The sequence below is a fragment of the Schistocerca cancellata genome, chromosome 4 (genome assembly GCF_023864275.1).
Source record: "Schistocerca cancellata isolate TAMUIC-IGC-003103 chromosome 4, iqSchCanc2.1, whole genome shotgun sequence".
Lineage (NCBI taxonomy): Eukaryota > Metazoa > Arthropoda > Insecta > Orthoptera > Acrididae > Schistocerca > Schistocerca cancellata.
Genome location: NC_064629.1, coordinates 502391493 through 502411181, shown reverse-complemented (window position 1 = coordinate 502411181; position 19689 = coordinate 502391493). Strand labels below are relative to the sequence as shown.

At 42.6% G+C, this 19689-nt stretch overlaps 1 protein-coding gene across 2 annotated transcripts in view; it reads right to left on the bottom strand.

Moving 5' to 3' along the window:
* The window catches only part of LOC126183723 (thrombospondin type-1 domain-containing protein 7A-like), a 1149604-nt gene that overhangs the window by 312562 nt on the left and 817353 nt on the right, over positions 1–19689 (bottom strand). For both annotated transcript variants that reach the window (XM_049925914.1, XM_049925915.1), the window contains 2 exons: positions 16609–16712; positions 7791–7999 (listed from right to left, as the gene is read on the bottom strand). In XM_049925914.1, the coding sequence (XP_049781871.1) occupies positions 7791–7999; positions 16609–16712 (313 nt within the window). The remainder of the gene's footprint in view (positions 1–7790; positions 8000–16608; positions 16713–19689) is intronic.

Here is a 19689-nt window from a genome sequence, read left to right as displayed (position 1 = left end):
GCAATAGAGAAAGATATAAAGCTTTAAAGACGGTAAAAATCAAGAAAAATTACTAGCTTCCTTCCTGATAATTTAATTTTCATCTGTATCACTAAAATCACGGAAAAATGATTTGCTTCCCTTAATTATATTATATTGTGTATTAACCCTTTCTTGCCCGACGGGATTTGAAAGCCTCTTACACTTTCTAGTGTTTTAAAACAGTATGGAGCAGAATTGATTCATGTGCATCCTGTCAGGACGTCTGTCCCCCACTGTTGTAACGCAATAAATTATTTGGCTGTCATAGTTCAAGATGGCAGCAAAAGACAGGCTGTCGTGCCCACCACTGTGTTGTTCATTACGTCATAAGAGTTTGTGAGCCCTGGTGAGGTGAAAGAGAATTACTGTGAGGGTTATTATGTATATAATAAGCTCTCTGCTAGTTTTTCTACATCTACATCTACATCCATATTCCGCAAGCCACCTGACGGTGTGTGGCGGAGGGTACCTTGAGTACCTCTATCGATTCTCCCTTCTATTCCAGTCTCGTATTGTTCGTGGAAAGAAGGATTGTCGGTATGCCTCTGTGTGGGCTCTAATCTCTCTGATTTTATCCTCATGGTCTCTTCGCGAGATATACGTACGAGGGAGCAATATACTGCTTGACTCTTCGGTGAAGGTATGTTCTCGAAACTTTGACAAAAGCCCGTACCGAGCTACTGAGCGTCTCTCCTGTAGAGTCTTCCACTGGAGTTTATCTATCATCTCCGTAACGCTTTCGCGATTACTAAATGATCCTGTAACGAAGCGCGCTGCTCTCCGTTGGATCTTCTCTATATCTTCTATCAACCTTATCTGGTACGGATCCCACACTGCTGAGCAGTATTCAAGCAGTGGGCGAAAAAGCGTACTGTAACCTACTTCCTTTGTTTTCGGATTGCATTTCCTTAGGATTCTTCCAGAGAATCTCAGTCTGGCATCTGCTTTACCGACGATCAACATTATATGATCATTCCATTTTAAATCATTCCTAATGCGTACTCCCAGATAATTTATGGTATTAACTGCTTCCAGTTGCTGACCTGCTATTTTGTAGCTAAATGATAAAGGATCTATCTTTCTGTGTATTAGCAGCACATTACACTTGTCTACATTGAGATTCAATTGCCATTTCCTGCACCATGCGTCAATTCGCTGCAGATCCTCCCGCATTTCAGTACAATTTTCCATTGTTACAACCTCTCGATACACCACAGCATCATCTGCAAAAAGCCTCAGTGAACTTCCGATGTCATCCACCAGGTCACTTATGTATATTGTCCTATGACGGTCCTATGACACTCCCCTGCGGCACACCTGAAATCACTGTTACTTCGGAAGACTTCTCTCCAATGAGAATGACATGCTGCGTCCTGTTATCTAGGAACTCCTCAATCCAATCACACAATTGGTCTGATAGTCCATATGCTCTTACTTTGTTCATTAAATGACTGTGGGGAACTGTATCGAACGTCTTGCGGAAGTCAAGAAACACGGCATCTACCTGGGAACCCGTGTCTATGGCCCTCTGAGTCTCGTGGACGAATAGCGCGAGCTGGGTTTCACATGACCGTCTTTTTCGAAACCCATGCTGATTCCTACAGAGTAGATTTCTAGTCTCCAGAAAAGTCATTATACTCGAACACAATACGTGTTCCAAAATTCTACAACTGATCGACGTTAGAGATATAGGTCTATAGTTCTGCACATCTGTTCGACGTCCCTTCTTGAAAACGGGGATGACCTGTGCCCTTTTCCAATCCTTTGGAACGCTACGCTCTTCTAGAGACCTACGGTACACCGCTGCAAGAAGGGGGGCAAGTTAATTCGCGTACTCTGTGTAAAATTGAAATGGTATCCCATCAGGTCCAGAGGCCTTTCCTCTTTTGAGCGATTTCAATTGTTTCTCTATCCCTCTGTCGTCTATTTCGATATCTACCATTTTGTCATCTGTGCGACAATCTAGAGAAGGAACTACAGTGCAATCTTCCTCTGTGAAACAACTTTGGAAAAAGACATTTAGTACTTCGGCTTTAAGTCTGTCATCCTCTGTTTCAGTACCATATTGGTCACAGAGTGTTTGGACATTTTGTTTTGATCCACCTACCGCTTTGACATAAGACCAAAATTTCTTAGGATTTTCTGCCAAGTCAGTACATAGAACTTTACTTTCGAATTCATTGAACGCCTCTCGCATAGCCCTCCTCACACTACATTTCGCTTCGCGTAATTTTTGTTTGTCTGCAAGGCTTTGGCTATGTTTATGTTTGCTGTGAAGTTCCCTTTGCTTCCGCAGCAGTTTTCTAACTCGGTTGTTGTACCACCTATTCCCAAAAGTGATAGTAAGTAATTCACCTGATCAGATACAATGATCATACCCTGACAGGACTCAAAAGTACCACTCGTATTTTGTACATAAATTAAAGAAATTTGTGTGTGACAATGCAGTATTCAGTAGTTAGTTGCTTTGGTAACATTCACCCCTAATTTTTAACCCTTTGGTACAGTATTTCATAGTTTTGGCAGGAGAGGGTTAAGGTTTCCTCTCATTCTAAACGCGAATGGAGCATGCGAAGAATGACTGTTTATATGTTTCTGACGTAACTCTTATCACTTTTATTTTACGCTCCTTACTAAGCAATGTGTAAGCAGCTGAGAGATATCATTTTGAAAATCGGATTTTGAAATTTTCTAAGAAAGTGATCAGAAAGGATGAGAAGTCTCTCGTTAATTGTCTACAAGTTGAATCTTTTCAACGTTTTTGTTACACACACGTCCAATTCAAACCGTTCCGTGAGCATTCATGCTTTTCCTTGTCGGATATCCAATATTAATTCACTATAATTTGGATCCAACAAAATTAAGCAATAGTTTTCATGAGCTCTAGAGATCTTTCAATAGCAATTTATTAGGATTGTGCATCTTCATATCGTCAGATGTTGTTACTCCCAGATATTACTATTGTGTTCTTCATAATTTGGTGCGCAGCTGGATATTTATATGGCATCACTGACCCCACATGTGATCAAGCAGTAGATGATACTAATGCTGTTATTATGTCAATTACCGTAGGAATAGATTTACGCAAATGATTTAAATCATGATCTTCCACAGACTAAACTGTCTTCATTACGTGGCCCGTAGACCGTGAAGTGGGAACGCAATAGGCCCTCCTCTAACAGTAGTTTGTTGGGTGATTTTGGATGTGTAGAATTTTGAAGCTGACACATGGTGGTGCGCCACCCTGTTAGAAAACAGCTTGTCCATCTTCTTCCCCAGTCTGCGCGAAACCAAAGTACTACAACACATGAATACAATTAGCAATTATTTTTGCCGTAAACTTTCATTTATCACCTCGTACACTAGCAACACTCAACAGTATGTTTGTTTAAGTTCGAAGTGAAGTGCAAAAATTCCTTTTAATTCAGTTAACCATAAGAAACACTAGTGTTTTACTTGTAAATACGTCATTGTTAGCCAATCTCCATTCACAGTACGTAAATTTCATAACGTTTCTCGAAGAAAAAAAATCAAAATGCCCTACGTCTGTAGATGAAAAAGATAATATTCGGCTGAGTTAATTATTTCCTTTTTCTGCGAACCCTGCAGGTTACAAGAGCTCGTCCTTCCAGTGGTAAATGTAATGAGAATCAGTAAACATAACTTTAATCAGAAGACGTAGCAGCCGCACTGAGGAATTTACCTTTAATATGCACGGAAGATTAGTTTCAGTTCCGATGTAATGTAGGAACACGCGAGGGAATACTGACTCTACGACTTACTTTTGAAGATACGTTGGAGAAAAGCAAACCTACGTTTATAGCACATGTTCATTTGGAGGACACTTTTGACAATATTGACTTGAATACGCTGTGAAATTCTCAAGGTAGCAGGGATTAATCATAGGCATTGCGAGGTTATCTATTAATTGTACAGAAAACAGACTGCATTTATAAGAGTCTAAGGCAATGACAGACAAGTAACTGTTGAAAAGAGGTGAGACAGATCCCAGATATTATTCAAACTGTGTATTCAGGCAGCATTAAATGAAACCAAGGACAAATATGAAAAGGAAATTGAAGTTCAGAGAAAAGAAAAACTATGAGGCTTGACGATGAGATTTTAATTCTGCCAGAGCTGGAAAAGGACTTGGAGGAGCAGTTGATCGAAATGGGTATCGTGTTGAAAATATATTAGACGAATATAAGCAAAGGTAAAATAAGATTAATGGAATGTATTCGAATAACGTCAAGCGATGATGAAGGTATGAGAGCAGGAAATGAGATAATTTTAATAGGAAATGAGTTTTGATATATAGGCAGCATAATAACTTGCGATTTTCGACGTAGAGAAGATATATGAGGGGCGTTCAATAAGTGATGCAACACTTTTTTTTTGGGAAAGAGATTGGTATTATTCAGGATTCCAACACATCATATTATTTCCAACTCTTTTGTTTACAAAACCGCATTTTTCAACATAACCTATGTTCACTAAGATGCGTTTACGCCACCTACTTGAACGACCTGTATGCCCGCATGGTATCACTCTATCGATCGACGCCGGAGCCAACGTCTTGCTGCATCAACAACCTCCAGATCATCCAAGTACTACTTCCTGCAAAGTGCATCTTTCATTTGACGAAACAGATGCGAGTCGGAATGTGCGAGATTATGGCTGTAGGGTGGATGAGGGGAACAGTACAATTAAGTTTTGTGACCTCCTCTCGGGTGGGCAGACCTGTGTAAGGTCTTGTGCTGTCACGGAGAAGGAGAAGTTCGTTTGCATTTTGTGGCGACGGACACGCTGAAGTCGTTTATTCAATTTCCTGAGGGTAGCACAATACACTTCAGAGTTGATCGTTGCCCCATGAGCGATGATATGAAACAGAATAACCACAGAATAACCCCCTGTTGTTATGACTATACCGGCTGAGGGTGCGGCTTTGAACTTATTCTTCGGATAAGAGACGAGAGATGGTTTAAATGGCTCTGAGCACTATGGGACTTAACATCTGACGTCATCGGTCCCATAGAACGTAGAACTACTTGAACCTAACTAGCCTAAGGACATCACACACATCCATGCCCGAGGCAGGATTCGGTCACGCGGTTCCAAACTGAAGCGCCTAGAACCGCTCGGCCACAACGGCCGGCAAGAGACGAGAGATTGGACAGGTTTGCGCGACCTCGTTGCGATGATGACAGACGACCCGCCCAACGGCTCTCCGTGCTTTTGTTCACTGCCAGGACTTCGAGGACATTCTGCTAGCGCCCATGAATATCTGTGATACTCTGGTTTTCCACCAAAAGAAACTCAATGACATTTCTCTTCTTGGAACACACCTCCGTTACAGACGCTATTTTGAAGGCTTCCTATAGCGCCGCCACCTACCGGAACTTCATGAAACTATAGGGGCTGAAGCGGAAATATTCCATAATGTTCCACGACAAGTTCAGCATTTTTTCAACCTAAATTTGCCGACAAAAAAATGTGTTGCATTATTTATTGAACGACACTCATAAAATTCAGACTGGTAATATTAAGAAAAGTGCTTCTGAAATGGAGAAATTTTTTAACATCGAATTTTTAAATGTTACAGTGTCTTATCCGAAGGTATTCTGCAGGAATGTAGCCATGTACAGAGTGAAACGTGGACGATAAAGAGTTCCATAAGGACAAAAATATAATGTGGTACTACAGCACAGTGCTAAAGATTACACGAGTAGACCGGATAACTGATGAAAATATACCGAATCGAATCGGAGAGAAAGAAATTTATGTCAGAACTAGACGAAATGGTTTTGTTAGTGGCATTCTGACTCATCAAGGAATATTGAGTTTACGATGGCGTGCTGAAAAGTACTTCTTCCGAATTTTCTAGGTGAAAAACCATAAAGCTTTCTAAATAAAACAAACGTTATTAACATTCACATCTTTGTTCTCCATGTCGATATAATTATTTATTTCTCAACATAGCCATTCTGGCGATGAACACATTTCTCCCAACGAAAGTCCAGTTTGCTGATATCGTCACTGTAGAATGTTAGACTTCGTTGACGGAGTCACAACCTCACCTCTGCCTGCACCTCTTCATCGCTATCAAAACGAAGTCCTCGAACATGTTCTTCAAGTCTCTAAAACAGCTGAAAATGAGATGGGGCCAAGTCGGGGCTCTATGGAAGATTATCAGTGACAGAGAACCCAAGGTGTCGCACTGCTGCAGATGTCGCAGCACCCGTGCGTGATCTGGCATCGTCATGCTGGAGGAGAGGGCGCTCCATGCGTGGATGAACGTTTCCTGAGGTTAGAAACTCGACTACAACCCGCTGTTTCTCACGCACCGACATAGTAACGTTACACACCGCCATGTTACACTGCACAATCCCAGCCCTCTAGCAGCAGAAGGCTGCAAATATGTACCCATGAAGAATAAAGATGTAGAATGTAAATAACGTTTATTTTATTTAAAAATCTTTAAGAGTTTTCATATAAAAAATTTGGAGACATTATTTTTCATGACGCCCTTGGAGGAATTTTGGAAAATGTGAGGGTGGGAGGTGGGGACACCATAGAGGAATACCAAGCCTCTGAATACAGTATGTAAGTTCAAATGTGGGCAGGCTGTGGCAGTTACGAGAAGATGAAGATGCTTTCACAAGATAGACTAACATGGAGAGCTGGAACAAATCAGGCTCCCCTTCCCCGCTTTTTTTAACCATCCCGAAGTGACTTAGGAATCTTCTAGCGTTGTACTTGGTATTCTTACATTTATTTGAAAATTTCCTAATTAGTTTGAAGTTAATACCTTATTTTGATAAAATAGGGCTGATAGATTAGTTGCTAATGGTTGATGAGATCTGATGAACTGTTGCATGAAATTAATTTACTGGTTTGCATGTAGTTTATATTCGAAAAAAAAATGTAACTGATACCTCCGACTGTTACTCCACCACATGCTCTCACTATAATTCATCCAGGACGTGTGTTCGGTCAAGATGGCTTGGAAATGAGCCGTGGTTCAACCCAACACGAAATATGGAGCATATAAACTTTTATTTGCCGTAATTATGTGGAAACAGGACAGGACAGGATATGTTTGGCTGCATTTAACCAAAATGTTTTCCTTTATTGCTGACCGCTGATTGATATTCGTCTACTCATTGGCGTCTTGCTGTTCAAGTTCTGCAGTCTTGAGATCTGATGGAGTAATAATATTTTTTTACATGTGACTTTTGCGTGGTGGTCTACGCTGAGTAATCAAATATTTCATTACATTTTGTGTCCGCGTGTCCTTGTACCCACATAAACATTACGTATTTCCAGAGATTTTCATTTTCCTTTGTGGATTTCATAATGCCCTTACCAGTGGATTAGTTTTATTGGGACTGGCCGGTGTCTGCAATATCTTGGACCTAGTTCGCAGAATACGTTAAAGTCAAAATATATCCTACTGTGAGGTTCTGTATGTAATGTAAAGATATAAGTGTAACTGTACCTTCTGCAGAAAAAAACTAGAAGGTTGGCTGGTAAGTGAAATCATTTCTTACTATCTGTGCTTGGACAGTGGAACGTGCAGCCTATTCCGCCATTAACTAAGGTTTGGGCATCGTCGTTGTTTATGTCGAAGTACTCCGGGAAATCAACAACATTGGAGGCAAACCAACCTTCGGACTCACGACCACGACCACAACGACGACGAAGACGACGACTACACCATCATCATCATCATCAACATCAACAAGAGGATGGTGCAGTAGAATACTCACCCCGGACATGGTGCGGCAGGTGACGAGACGCGCGCGGCGGCCCTCTCCGCAGTGGCGCACGCCCGCGATCAGTTGGCAGGGACTCCACTGGCCCACCACCCACTCGTGGCACACCGCATCCATACACGGCTGCACCTCGCGCACGCTCGGACACTGCAGGCCTGTCTCGCTCGACGTCACCCGGACGCTGCGCCGTCGCTCGCGGTAACCTTAGCAACCAATGTTACAAGCCTTGGCTCCTGACACATATACACAGATATAACTGAAAGGATGACGCCGTGTAATGATACAGTAAGACTCCGAGAACGGCTCTTGAACGTTTATTAAAATGGTAGTGTACTTGTATCTGAAATGTAATATTTTGGATGTGGTTCCTGAATATACACTACTGGCCATTAAAATTGCTACATCAAGAATAAATGCAGATGATAAACGGGTATTCATTGGACAAATATATTATACTAGAACTGACATGTGATTACATTTTCACGCAATTTGGGTGCATAGATCCTGAGAAATCAGTACCCAGAACAACCACGTCTGGCCGTAATAACGGCCTTGATACGCCTGGGCTTTGAGTCAAACAGAGCTTGGATGGCGTGTACAAGTACAGCTGCCCATGCAGCTACAACACGATACCGCAGTTCAAAAGTAGTGACTGGCCTATTGTGACGAGCCAGTTGCTCGGCCACCATTGACCAGACGTTTTCAATTGGTGATAGATCTGGAGAATGTGCTGGCCAGGGCAGCAGTCGAACATTTTCTGTATTCAGAAGGGCCCGTGCAGGACCTGCAACATGCGGTCGTGCATTATCCTGCTGAAATGTAGGGTTTCGCAGGGATCGAATGAAGGGTAGAGCCACGGGTCATAACACACCTGAAATGTAACGTCCTCTGTTCAAAGTGCCGTCAATGCGAACAAGAGGTGACCGAGACGTTTAATCAATGGCACCCCATACCATCGTGCCGGGTGATACGCCTGTATGGCGATGACGAAAACACGCTTCCAGTGTGCGTTCACTGTGATGTCGCCAAACATGGATGCGACCATCATGATGCTGTAAATAGAACCTGGATTCATCCGAAAAATGACGCTTTGCCATTCGTGCACCCAGGTTCGTCGTTGAGTACACAATCGCAGGCGCTCCTGTCTGTGATGCAGCGTCAAGGGAACCGCAGCCATGGTCTCGGAGCTGATAATCCATGCTGCTGCAAACGTCGACGAACTGTTCGTGCAGATGATTGTTGTCTTGCAAACGTCCTCATCTGTTGACTCAGGGATCGAGACGTGGCTACACGATCCGTTACAGCCATGCGGATAAGATGCCTGTCATCTCGACTGCTAGTGATGCGAGGCCGTTGGGATCCAGCACGGCGTTCCGTATTACCCTCCTGAACCCACCGATTCCATATTCTGCTAACAGTCATTGGATCTCGACCAACGCGAGCAGCAACGTCGCGATACGATAAACCGCAATAGCGATAGGCTACAGTCCGACCTTTATCAAAGTCGGAAACGTGATGGTACGCATTTCTCCTTCTTACACGAGGCATCACAACAACGTTTCACCAGGCAACGCCGGTCAACTGCTGTTTGTGTATGGGAAATCGGTTAGAAACTTTCCTCATGTCAGCACTTTGTAGGTGTCGCCACCGGCACCAACCTTGTGTGAATGCTCTGAAAAGCTAATCATTTGCATATCACAGCATCTTCTTCCCGTCGGTTAAATTTAGAATCTGTAGCACGTCATTTTCGTGGTGTAGCAATTTTAATGGCCAGTACTGTATGAACGTTAGTTCGTCTGTTTTAATTGATGTTTTGAAAGGTCAAACTGTGTTTAGAGGAGGTCGTTTTCATCTTACTTTTTCTGTTACTAATAATCCTGTTTGTCATTGTAGCTCTAATACGTATTGATACTACAATGAAAAGTCTTGTTACGTCATTGGAGCAGATACCTCCTCGGGATGTTCTTGGTTGTCAGACATTTATGATTACTTCGTCTCAAGTGCGTGGTGTTTTTTATTGATAAACCATTGTGTGTTAGAACTCGTAGGTCTTGTAAACTTGGTCACAACGATAATATTTGTGTCTTTGTGAAGAGTGGTGTTTTGATGTGACTCGTTCCCTATTGACTCTGAACTGCTTTCCTGTTTGTTACTGTGGTAATTATCGTCGGCAATTACTAACAGCCTGTTGACGGTGGTGTACTGAACTGTTAGCGGTGATCATATTCCACTCCAGTGGTTGGACCTCGGAATCTTTCCTTTGTGAAGTTTCACCCCGTCTCGTGGGTTAAAGAGACACTCGCGAGTCTTAGTTACATTGACTTCGTAATGTAGCGGTGCAGACAATTAACGTGGCTCCTCTAGTAAACGTTTCCAACTAAATCCGTTAAATAGTACTTCGGGTAATGGGACTGATGACGTTCTTTGGTCCCTTCCTCCCCCCCCTTTCACCCCCCTCCCCGTCCCCCCAAAATCAACCAACTTAACGTTCGCGTAAACTGTCTCTTGCGCTGAACGTCGCCAAGAGCATGTGGTTTCTGGCCAACGCCGCGAGTTTGAGTCCTGCGACGTCACGGAGACTCCGAGACATGAAAGAAAGGAACTTGCCAATATTCACAGAGCAGTGGACAAGATTGTAGCGCGTACTGAACAAAGCCAACAAGTATTTGTTCATCAGTGACATGCGAACTTATCATCGTAGTTTCAGATGTCTATCGATATATTTGCAGAATACAACGTATTTCGTACCTTAATGGTCAAAATTATTGAGATGGTATAAAATCCTGAACTCCTGAAGTGATTAATTTGAGCTCAGAAACTAACGGTCAGAATAAGTATTTAGTCTTTTTGTTGACGTAAAGAACATACACCTTAAAGCAACAACGTGTTACTGCTACTGTTCGAAGTGACTATCACCGGTATCTGTCCACGGGTTACAATAATTCATTCAAAGAGCTGAATTCTGGATTGAAGGTATTTAGCCTCATTGCTTGTTTACATTGTTTATGAAAAGTGTGTAACTGCTGCTCCTCCAGTACTCTCCACACTGCACTGTTAGAAGCGCGCTTTTCACGAGCAAGTTCCCTGGTGCCTATTAATGAAACTCCTCGTGCAGGACCGAACACCATTTTACTGTACGAATAAATTTTGAGAGAGAAATTTGTCCAGTTCTCTGGATATTCAACGACTTAGTTGACAATATTTTGTTTATCGATTTCCCTGTAACTTACCAAAAGTAACGAACATGGTTGTCATATGCATAGTTGTTTAATTTACCACTGTTATCTTTCTTTTTGTGAGAAATATAATTGGTGGTTGCCATCAGTCAAATCCCAGGGTCTTGCGTTTGGTCTAGCAGACCATATTATTGTGTAGTGCTTGTTATAGCTTTATGCAAGGATATCTGACGACCGCTATCCTTTTTGGCATCGTCAGCCTTATCAGAATGTGAAGAAATTTCTTTGCCCTTCCCACAGGGGGCCTCGCCTCGCGTCTCAATGAAGTCATCACAACAAACGTTACTTCGCAACTTCTGTGCAACATTTCGTTTGGAATCCAGAGAGGTACGAGCTAGTCGCGCGAGCGTGTTTAAGTTAAAATTTCCTTCCGCAGTGAGCTGCTTCCTCATCGCGTCTTCCCACCTGAAAACCAGGGAGCTTCCTTTCACACACTTATCATGTTTCCGTCTCAACACAGGCACAGGTGAGGTAGTCTGGACTAGCCAGACTGTTGGGGAAGGCTAGCTTACGGCATGAAGGGGAGCCAAGGTTCTACCCGGGCGGGTGGTCAGACCGCGTTCCTCAAGGCGGGCAACGACTGCTAGTGCGAGGCCAGGAAGTACGTCCTATAAACTGGTATCAAAACCACTCAAGGTAGCAGACCACTCACCATTCGAAAAGAGGAAATCTGCGGTCCCACGGTGGAAGCAGAAATTACGACTGACTGCTTCACAGACTCCTGCAAAAAGCAGCCCACGAAAAACTGACCGAGGAGATGCCGCCAGCTAACTGGTGCACTACTTACGACCTGACAAAGCGAAGTAACGCACAGAAAACGACCCACGACAGCCACCCACCAACCGCCCTTCAACAACTCGAGGAATTACTCGACAAACAGAAATGGAACACCATAGAGATGTCGGCGACATCAAAAACGAAGACGATGAACAGAGACTGATCCAAAATATGGAACATGAAGATTGAGACTTAAACATGAAGAGGTTGCACAGAAAAACATCGACGACGATGGCTTCACAACGGTGCAATATAAGCGCCGGCACAAACCCGGGACATGAACACCGGACTCAAACGACGAGCAAAGACACTAGAAATCTCAAATCGACTTCAAAACCTCACGCAAGCGAGGGCTAAAGCAAATGACGAACAGGAGGATCTATAGCACATTCCACCACCAGAACAGGAACCATCGTTGGATGATTTCCACGACCAATGAAGAAAATACCTGAGTCACCATCTATTATACAGAAATATACCATGAAATTAGTGTTGTATTGAAAATATACATAATGGGCGAAATAGAAGATATTCACCAATTCAACAGAATCGAGTATCACTTTGATTCGTACACGGTTCAGCTACAGCTTTCTTCCAATAACACAAGCTCGACATTTTCGCATATCAACTTCCAGAAAAGAAGCTGCTGAAAAGTTTTTCCGAAATAGTTGCATTAGACGAACTGACGACAGCAGTACGTGATAAACGATTTTCTGTAGCCACAGTCTACCAGTAGAAGCAGCGAGAAGAAGCTACCAAAGATTTGTGTCCTCTTCCCAATTACTTCATGATTCTGCTGAAGGACAAAAACAGCTGCCACATTTGTGGCACAAAATATACACTAGGATGTGCGTTGAAGACGTTATACGGAAGGAGGGACCATCCCAATGCAAGTGCTGCCAGCTCTTCAAGCATAGGGGGAATTACTAACATCTTCCGCCAATTGTGTGCGTTGCGCTTGCTATCAGCACTCTCATGACCACAATGCCGAAGGTGGCTATAGCTAAATGCCGCAATTGTGAACCGGAGGATCGTGTCTCGTATAGAAGCTATCCACATACAAAGAACCGTTCCACAACCACGAACGACGAGCCGCTGCCCGATCACAACCACCCAGACGCACAAAAATTGTCATGCCGACGTTCAAGGACCTTACCAACTTTCTGAGGAACGCCCAAAGCCAGCACACGAAACGCAGCAGCCTCAGCAACAACAACCACCTCATAATCAGCAGTACTGACAGTAAGTACGAGCTTCCTCCCAGAGTAGACGACCGACATATTCGCGACTAGCAGACCCTGACTTGAAAAATATTTCATTATCATCAAAGGGGCTATCACGCACGTTCTCATGGACATTCGGAAGTTGTTGATAATGCTCCAACAAAAACGTACAAGCATACTTACCCTCCTTGAGGGTATTATAAAAGCGTTCGTCTCACCATAAAATGGATAAAAGAGAACGCACCACTCAGATCCGTTTCTGTACATGGAATGCTAACGGATTCAAAACACGGAAGTGGAACTTTGAGAATCCATTACACCTAGGGATTAGACGTCCTACTTATTCTCCAGCCGCATTCAGTGGAAACTACGCCGCTCAAACTCCGGAACAAGCAGGACTATCGGACTAATAAACTTGGCTGCAGGGGAGAAGGCACCGCGGTATTTACCAAGAACACCTTCATCCACTCTATTAAGGACTTACCGCCAATGAACTATTGGGAAGCGGTAGTTGTCATAGTTGGGGAGTAGCTCTACTCGTCGCATGCCTGCCTCATTCCAAATAACCTCCGCCAACTACTACACACGTATGACAAGACACTACTTGGAGACGATTTGAATGCGATGAACACGGCCTGGGATTCGTTTACGATCAACCCCAAGGGGTGAATCCTGTATGATCTGGAACAGTACTTAGAGATGACTGTGCATGGACCACCGCATCCAACCAGGACTCCTTACTTTTGTCATTAAACGTCGGATGTTTTAGATATTCTTATCGTCAAAAACCTCTATATTAATCTCCATCAGAAGACCATTAATGACCTAGCCTCCAATAATTTGCCGGTCGTTGGAGTGGTTGAACGAGGAGGGTTTTCACATAAACCTCGCCTAACGAGCGAATTAACTGGGACAATTTCAGCTCCTACTTCACTAACAATGTCAGGTCGAAACGGAACATGTACTCCAAGGAATGCGCAGACGAGAGAATCCAACTGTTCAGCATCAAAATCTCGACAGCTAGCAAAATAGTTTAGACCACCTTTGTGATTTCAGATCTGAATGCTGAACCATTTGCACCGTGATTACAAGAATTAAAAATCCAAGGGACCTGGAGCAGAAGAAGATGGAAGCGATACAGAAATCCGGCTCACTGGCAGGAAATGAACTGCCTATCAAGGTAACTTCGCCAACGAGCAGTAGAATGGAGGCAGAGATGTTGAGCAAACAAGATGGCCTAATTCCTCTTGGACACAACAGAAAAATGGGAAGTTGTCAGAGGCCACAGACAACCCACACCTGCCAAACGTGCAATAAAAGGTCTTGTTTATGACTCACTAGCGAAGGCGGAACTTTGCGGAAACGTCTATTACCTGCAAACGGTGACTTCTCAACTTCCGGCCAAGGCACGACATTAGCTCCGACAGGAAGAGGAAAGGGTGACGCTACTCATCACTAAATTTCCACGGAAATTGTCACAGGATTGACCTACGCTGATGACGCCTTAAAAGGTAAGAAAATTATCCAGAAAAACAAAAACAATTTAGACGCAAAGGATTACATCGGCAGTGCAGAACTTAAGCATTTGTCACGAAAGCCTATAATGCTGCCTACAAGTATAGTTAACGGCTGTATTTATTAGCGTACTTTCCCGAAACCTGGAATACAGCTCAAGTCATTCCGATTCCGCAGCCTGGAAAATATAATACAAAATCTGAAAACTATCGACCGATATGTTTGTTACCTATGATGGAAAAAAATACTTGAAAGGGTTCTCCGCAATAGAATTACTGCCCAACTGGAGCAACACAGTGTTATGCTCGGCTCCCAAGCGAAGTTTCCTATGGAAGTCCAACTCATCCGGATAACAGCATTCATACCTTCACTAGATCCATCTCAACACTAGACACTGAAAAAAGGCGTATGAGAAAGTGTGGCGCCAGAAGGTCCTGGAGAGACTTTTAACAAGCAGTCGTATCTAAGATTGCTATGTCAAGTTATTGGGTACCTTCATGCACGATGGAAAGCCCTTCGTCCCACTAAAGGGCAAGACATCTGGCAATAAATATTCCGTTGCAGGTATCCCTCAGGGCTCTCTTCTGTCGCCTTTACTTTTTAATATTTACATAAACGATGTACTATTGGAAAATCAAGTGTCAACGAGTCCCTACACCGATGATACGGCATTTTAAACTATGGAACGTAACATACCACGGATGCAGCGGCAACTGGACAGGCTCGAAATTTGGGTCTACCATCCGAACTACAAAGATTACGGCCAATACTGGACACGAGATTAATGATAAACGATGACAGAATACCTTAGAAGGCTCAAACAAAATATCTTGCAGTTTGATTAAATTAGGAACTTATAATTACCACTCATATAATGGAGAAGAAGACGAAGTTTAAGATATCCAACCCCTGACGTTGATGTTGTTCAGAAGAGACCTCAATCATTTAAACAAGCATCGACCTTACAAAGCAACTGTACAACCCACCCTACTATACGGTAGCTCACTATGGAGACAACTTGTGTCCTAAGTATAAAAGAACACCAAATCCTGAAACAGAAATGCCATAAGGGAAGTTTAGAACTCCTATGGTGGATGAGTACGAGAGCAGTACACAGGTGACTACTAGATAAACATCTCATTGAGTGGACGCGCGACCACGCCAGCAATATCTTTAACTGGATAGAAGGTCTACGACACGTCATTCGAGAACCAAACGATGCAGGCACAGCACGTCCACGACCATGGCAGCGTTACAAAGTTCCCCAGCAACTAGTGGCCAACTAGCAAGAGAACTCGCCTATCCTATTCAAGCCAGAAGTTTTAGCTGAATTTTATCCCTGTATTTTCAGTTTATGTTCCCAGAAGTGGAAAAGACCCATTTGTGTGCCAACTATCTGAAAGTGTCAGATAACGAGGAAACTTACTGTTACTTAATTCTCTAGAAACATAGACCGCTAAATGTGGTAAACCTTCAGACACACCATATAAACAACAATAATAATAAAAATTCTGCTTGTGTCCAGCATAGCTGACTCTTTGACTTGATGTATTTCCAAAATTTTTCGTTCTCTCGCCAGACACACAATCTCCTCGGCAGCACTGTGGAGCTAAATATGACGTGGTGAATGCGTTTGCTGTTGTTTGCATTGTAGAGGACGAAGTCAAAGGCTCCGCGAGAACTTCACAGATAGCAGCAAAGGGACTGAGAACTTAACACGCCCAGCTAAACGGATAACTATCTGCAGTGAAACATCTCTTCACTCTATTGACCATTAATAAGAGATCTACCCCTGACAAGCACAGTGTGGTGATAACAAGCTATAGCATTCCACCTCTTCTCTCCTTGTTGGGCAAACCACGCAAATGAAGACGCCTAGACTTTGTCGTGAGTCAGGGCACTAATGTGTGTGTGTGTGTGTGTGTGTGTGTGTGTGTGTGTGTAAATCAACATTTTGCAGTTTCTGTAATCATGAAGAATGCTATCGGCTATAGATCTTTAGAGTCAACAGTAGGGATAGATACTCAGGCACAGGGTGAGGACGAGCTTGGAGGTACCCACCTTGCGGAAACCATAAGTTATCAGGGTTGCATTCCGTCGGGCGACACGAACCCCAGGCGGCCCAAGCAGCGACCTCGCAGTCTCTCGGACACGCCACCTCGCACCTGCAACACACATCACTCAGTCACGCAAATAAACAGGGCAGCTGCCAGCAGTCTTCTATATTCATGGAGCGATCGATGAAGAATGGTGAAGTTTAGAGGAGTGCATAGTAATGCGTTCGGTTCAAGGTTGAAGGAAGGTAGGGGAATGGACTGGTAAGAGGGTGAATGGGATTATAAGGACAGGAGGAATGATTCATAGCACAGATACGGCGTTGGTATTAATAAAATGTTGTTTTCGTCGGAAAAGAAAAAGGATGGAAAGGAAGGAGGTCATTAGAGACGGAGCAGAAGCTCAGTATATTTCACGGATGGGGAAGGAAATCTCCCATGCCTTGTCAAAGAAACCATTCTGGGATTTACTTGGAACGATTTAGGGATATCTCGGAAAATCTAAATCCTGATGGTCGGACGTCGTATGTGTTGTAAAGGAAAAAAACACAGACAGGGATTTAACGCCCTGTTGATGGCCAGGAAGAGTTGCGCTATACTAAAACTGCGTTGGATAGTTTTGGTGCAGTACATAAATCACTTAGTAAATGGTAGGATTACCGGTAGTATTGTTAGAATTGTCAGGGAAAGAAGCATAAATGAATGTGTAAGAGGGAAAATGGGAGCGGAGGAATTCTCTTTGTTTCTTTGGTTGTTTATCTTGCACATAATTAGAACCGTACATCATTCAGTGTTGATCGATTGTGTATTTCGCGTCCTTACAGAATATAAGTAGCATTTTATAGGTAATAAAAATTAATTGGTCGCGTAACGTCAATTAATTTTGATGGAGGCACAGTTTACATGCACAAACATAAAGAGGATATAAAATCATTGTTGTTATTTTGTACTCAATTGAACTTTCTTCATAGTAATCAGAGATGGTTCAAATGAATCTGAGCACTATGGAACTTAACAGTGATCAAAAACAACAGTTTCTTGTTATTTTCTGATAAGTCCGAAAGTTGTTAGCATAAACATGTTTTATATAAGTTCGAAGGAGTATTGAAACGAGGTCTGGCATCTTTTTATTTTGCCGTATTTTTTATATTTTATCTTTTTGTTGAGAAAATTGCTTTTTCTAGTGCTGTATGATAAATCTGTATTGTTTACTTTACTTTTACTACTACATCACTCTGTTTCACGTCACAAATCAATAATTTTCGAACAAAACGTGAATTAAACATTGACGATTTCAGTTTTGCTATAAATGTTGTTTATTCTTAAGTGACAGACAGGACGCTTACTATGGAGAACAAAAATGTTTCTTAGGTTACCCGTCACACACGCACTGCATTTCCACTTCCTAGAGCGTTCATACAATCGTCGTGTTCCGTTAGGATTTTCTGTTGTGTGTTGGTCCATCTGTCACTTTAAGCATGAAGATGTTCCGTGTTTTCACATTACTTACTGTTCTATGCGGATTCCTCAGATTGACAGTACATCTAATACTTAAACGCTTGTGATATTTCAACAGTTTTGTACACTCGCTACGGACTTTGGCCATAAATTTGCATACTATTTACAAATACACGGTCTTTTCTGTGTATCACAGTTTCCCCTTACTGTGGTTGTGTTCACCGCTTTTTTCCACCTACACAGTTCGTGGATCTGTCTTTTGTTTGCTAAAAGTTTTTGACCTTTTAATGTCGTTACTTTAGCGTCCAGATTGTTCAACACTTACAATGCACTTTTCGCACACAGTTTGTACACATCCTCACTCAGTTTCGAGACGATTCATGGATTAAGGGAATCTAATAAGACACTGATCGCATACGTAAAGAGAGCGATCGTTGTGAGGCAACGTCTGGTAGGTATGCACCACACACCACACCCAAATTACGGGTAATGGGGATACGACATTAACCGACCAAAGCTACTAGGAAAACTACCGTAGTCTACTCTTAGTTACGGTAGTCTACGGCAGACTACGGAAATGTTACAACTCTAAGTCCATGAAATTAGCGACGGAGCATAAAGCTCCTTTACAAAACATCCATCCGTGTTTTTACTACAATCGATTCAGGGGAACTCACAGAACATCTAAGTCTGAGGTACCGGATGGTCAATTGAATACTGGATCTCGCGATGTGCAGTGTCGTAATCACTGCGCCAAGTCGATCGCTAATTTTGTCGTTACTGTGTGTTTGTACACAACTGCACAGAAGGGTATCTCAAGCTTCAAATTCATCAGCGAAAACTTTTTGTAACTTATCCAAAACTGATATAGATTTATAACAAACGTTTATCTCTTTCGAGAATTAAGAAATTGTTGACTGAATTTAAACTTGTATCGCTCGTGAAGATGGTTCTTCCTGAAGAAGGTGCCAAAAATTAGAACCACAAATGAATACCCCGGAAAGGTGGAATTGGATAAGGTACATGAAATACTTGAGACTTAATGTGTATTAAAAGAAGGAGAACAGTGTATCTTACACAAGTAATTAAATATAAGGATATTTGGTGCAAGATGGATGCCGAATTTGTTGAATGTTGACCAAATCGTACCACAAGAACGAATTTATCGTCAGTCGTCTTAAAAAATTTCAGTCTATATTGTGCACAAATTTGATATTGTGGGTAAGGTTTAGGTCCATGTCAGATACGAAACAGTAACCATATCAGTATGAGGAAGCTGGTGGCTGTCTACCAAATAAAGACGAAGTCAATATTATAAGGGATAGTCAAAAGGAAACGTGACAGACGGAAAAAATGAAGTAAATTGTTTATTATTTCAAAAGTAACCGCTACAGCTGTCAGCACATTTATCCAACCGTTACACAAGACGCTCAGTGCCTTTACGGAAAAATATTTGCGCCTGCCTACTGAACCATAATTGTACCAGGCGTGCACCTCTTCGTCCGTAGTAAATCGACGGCCACGAATGTCTTCAGGACTCCCAAAATATGGAAATCGTGTGTGTAGAGATCGGGACTGTATTGAGGATGGGGAAGGGCTTTTCATCGAAAGTTCCACAGCGTACTCGAAA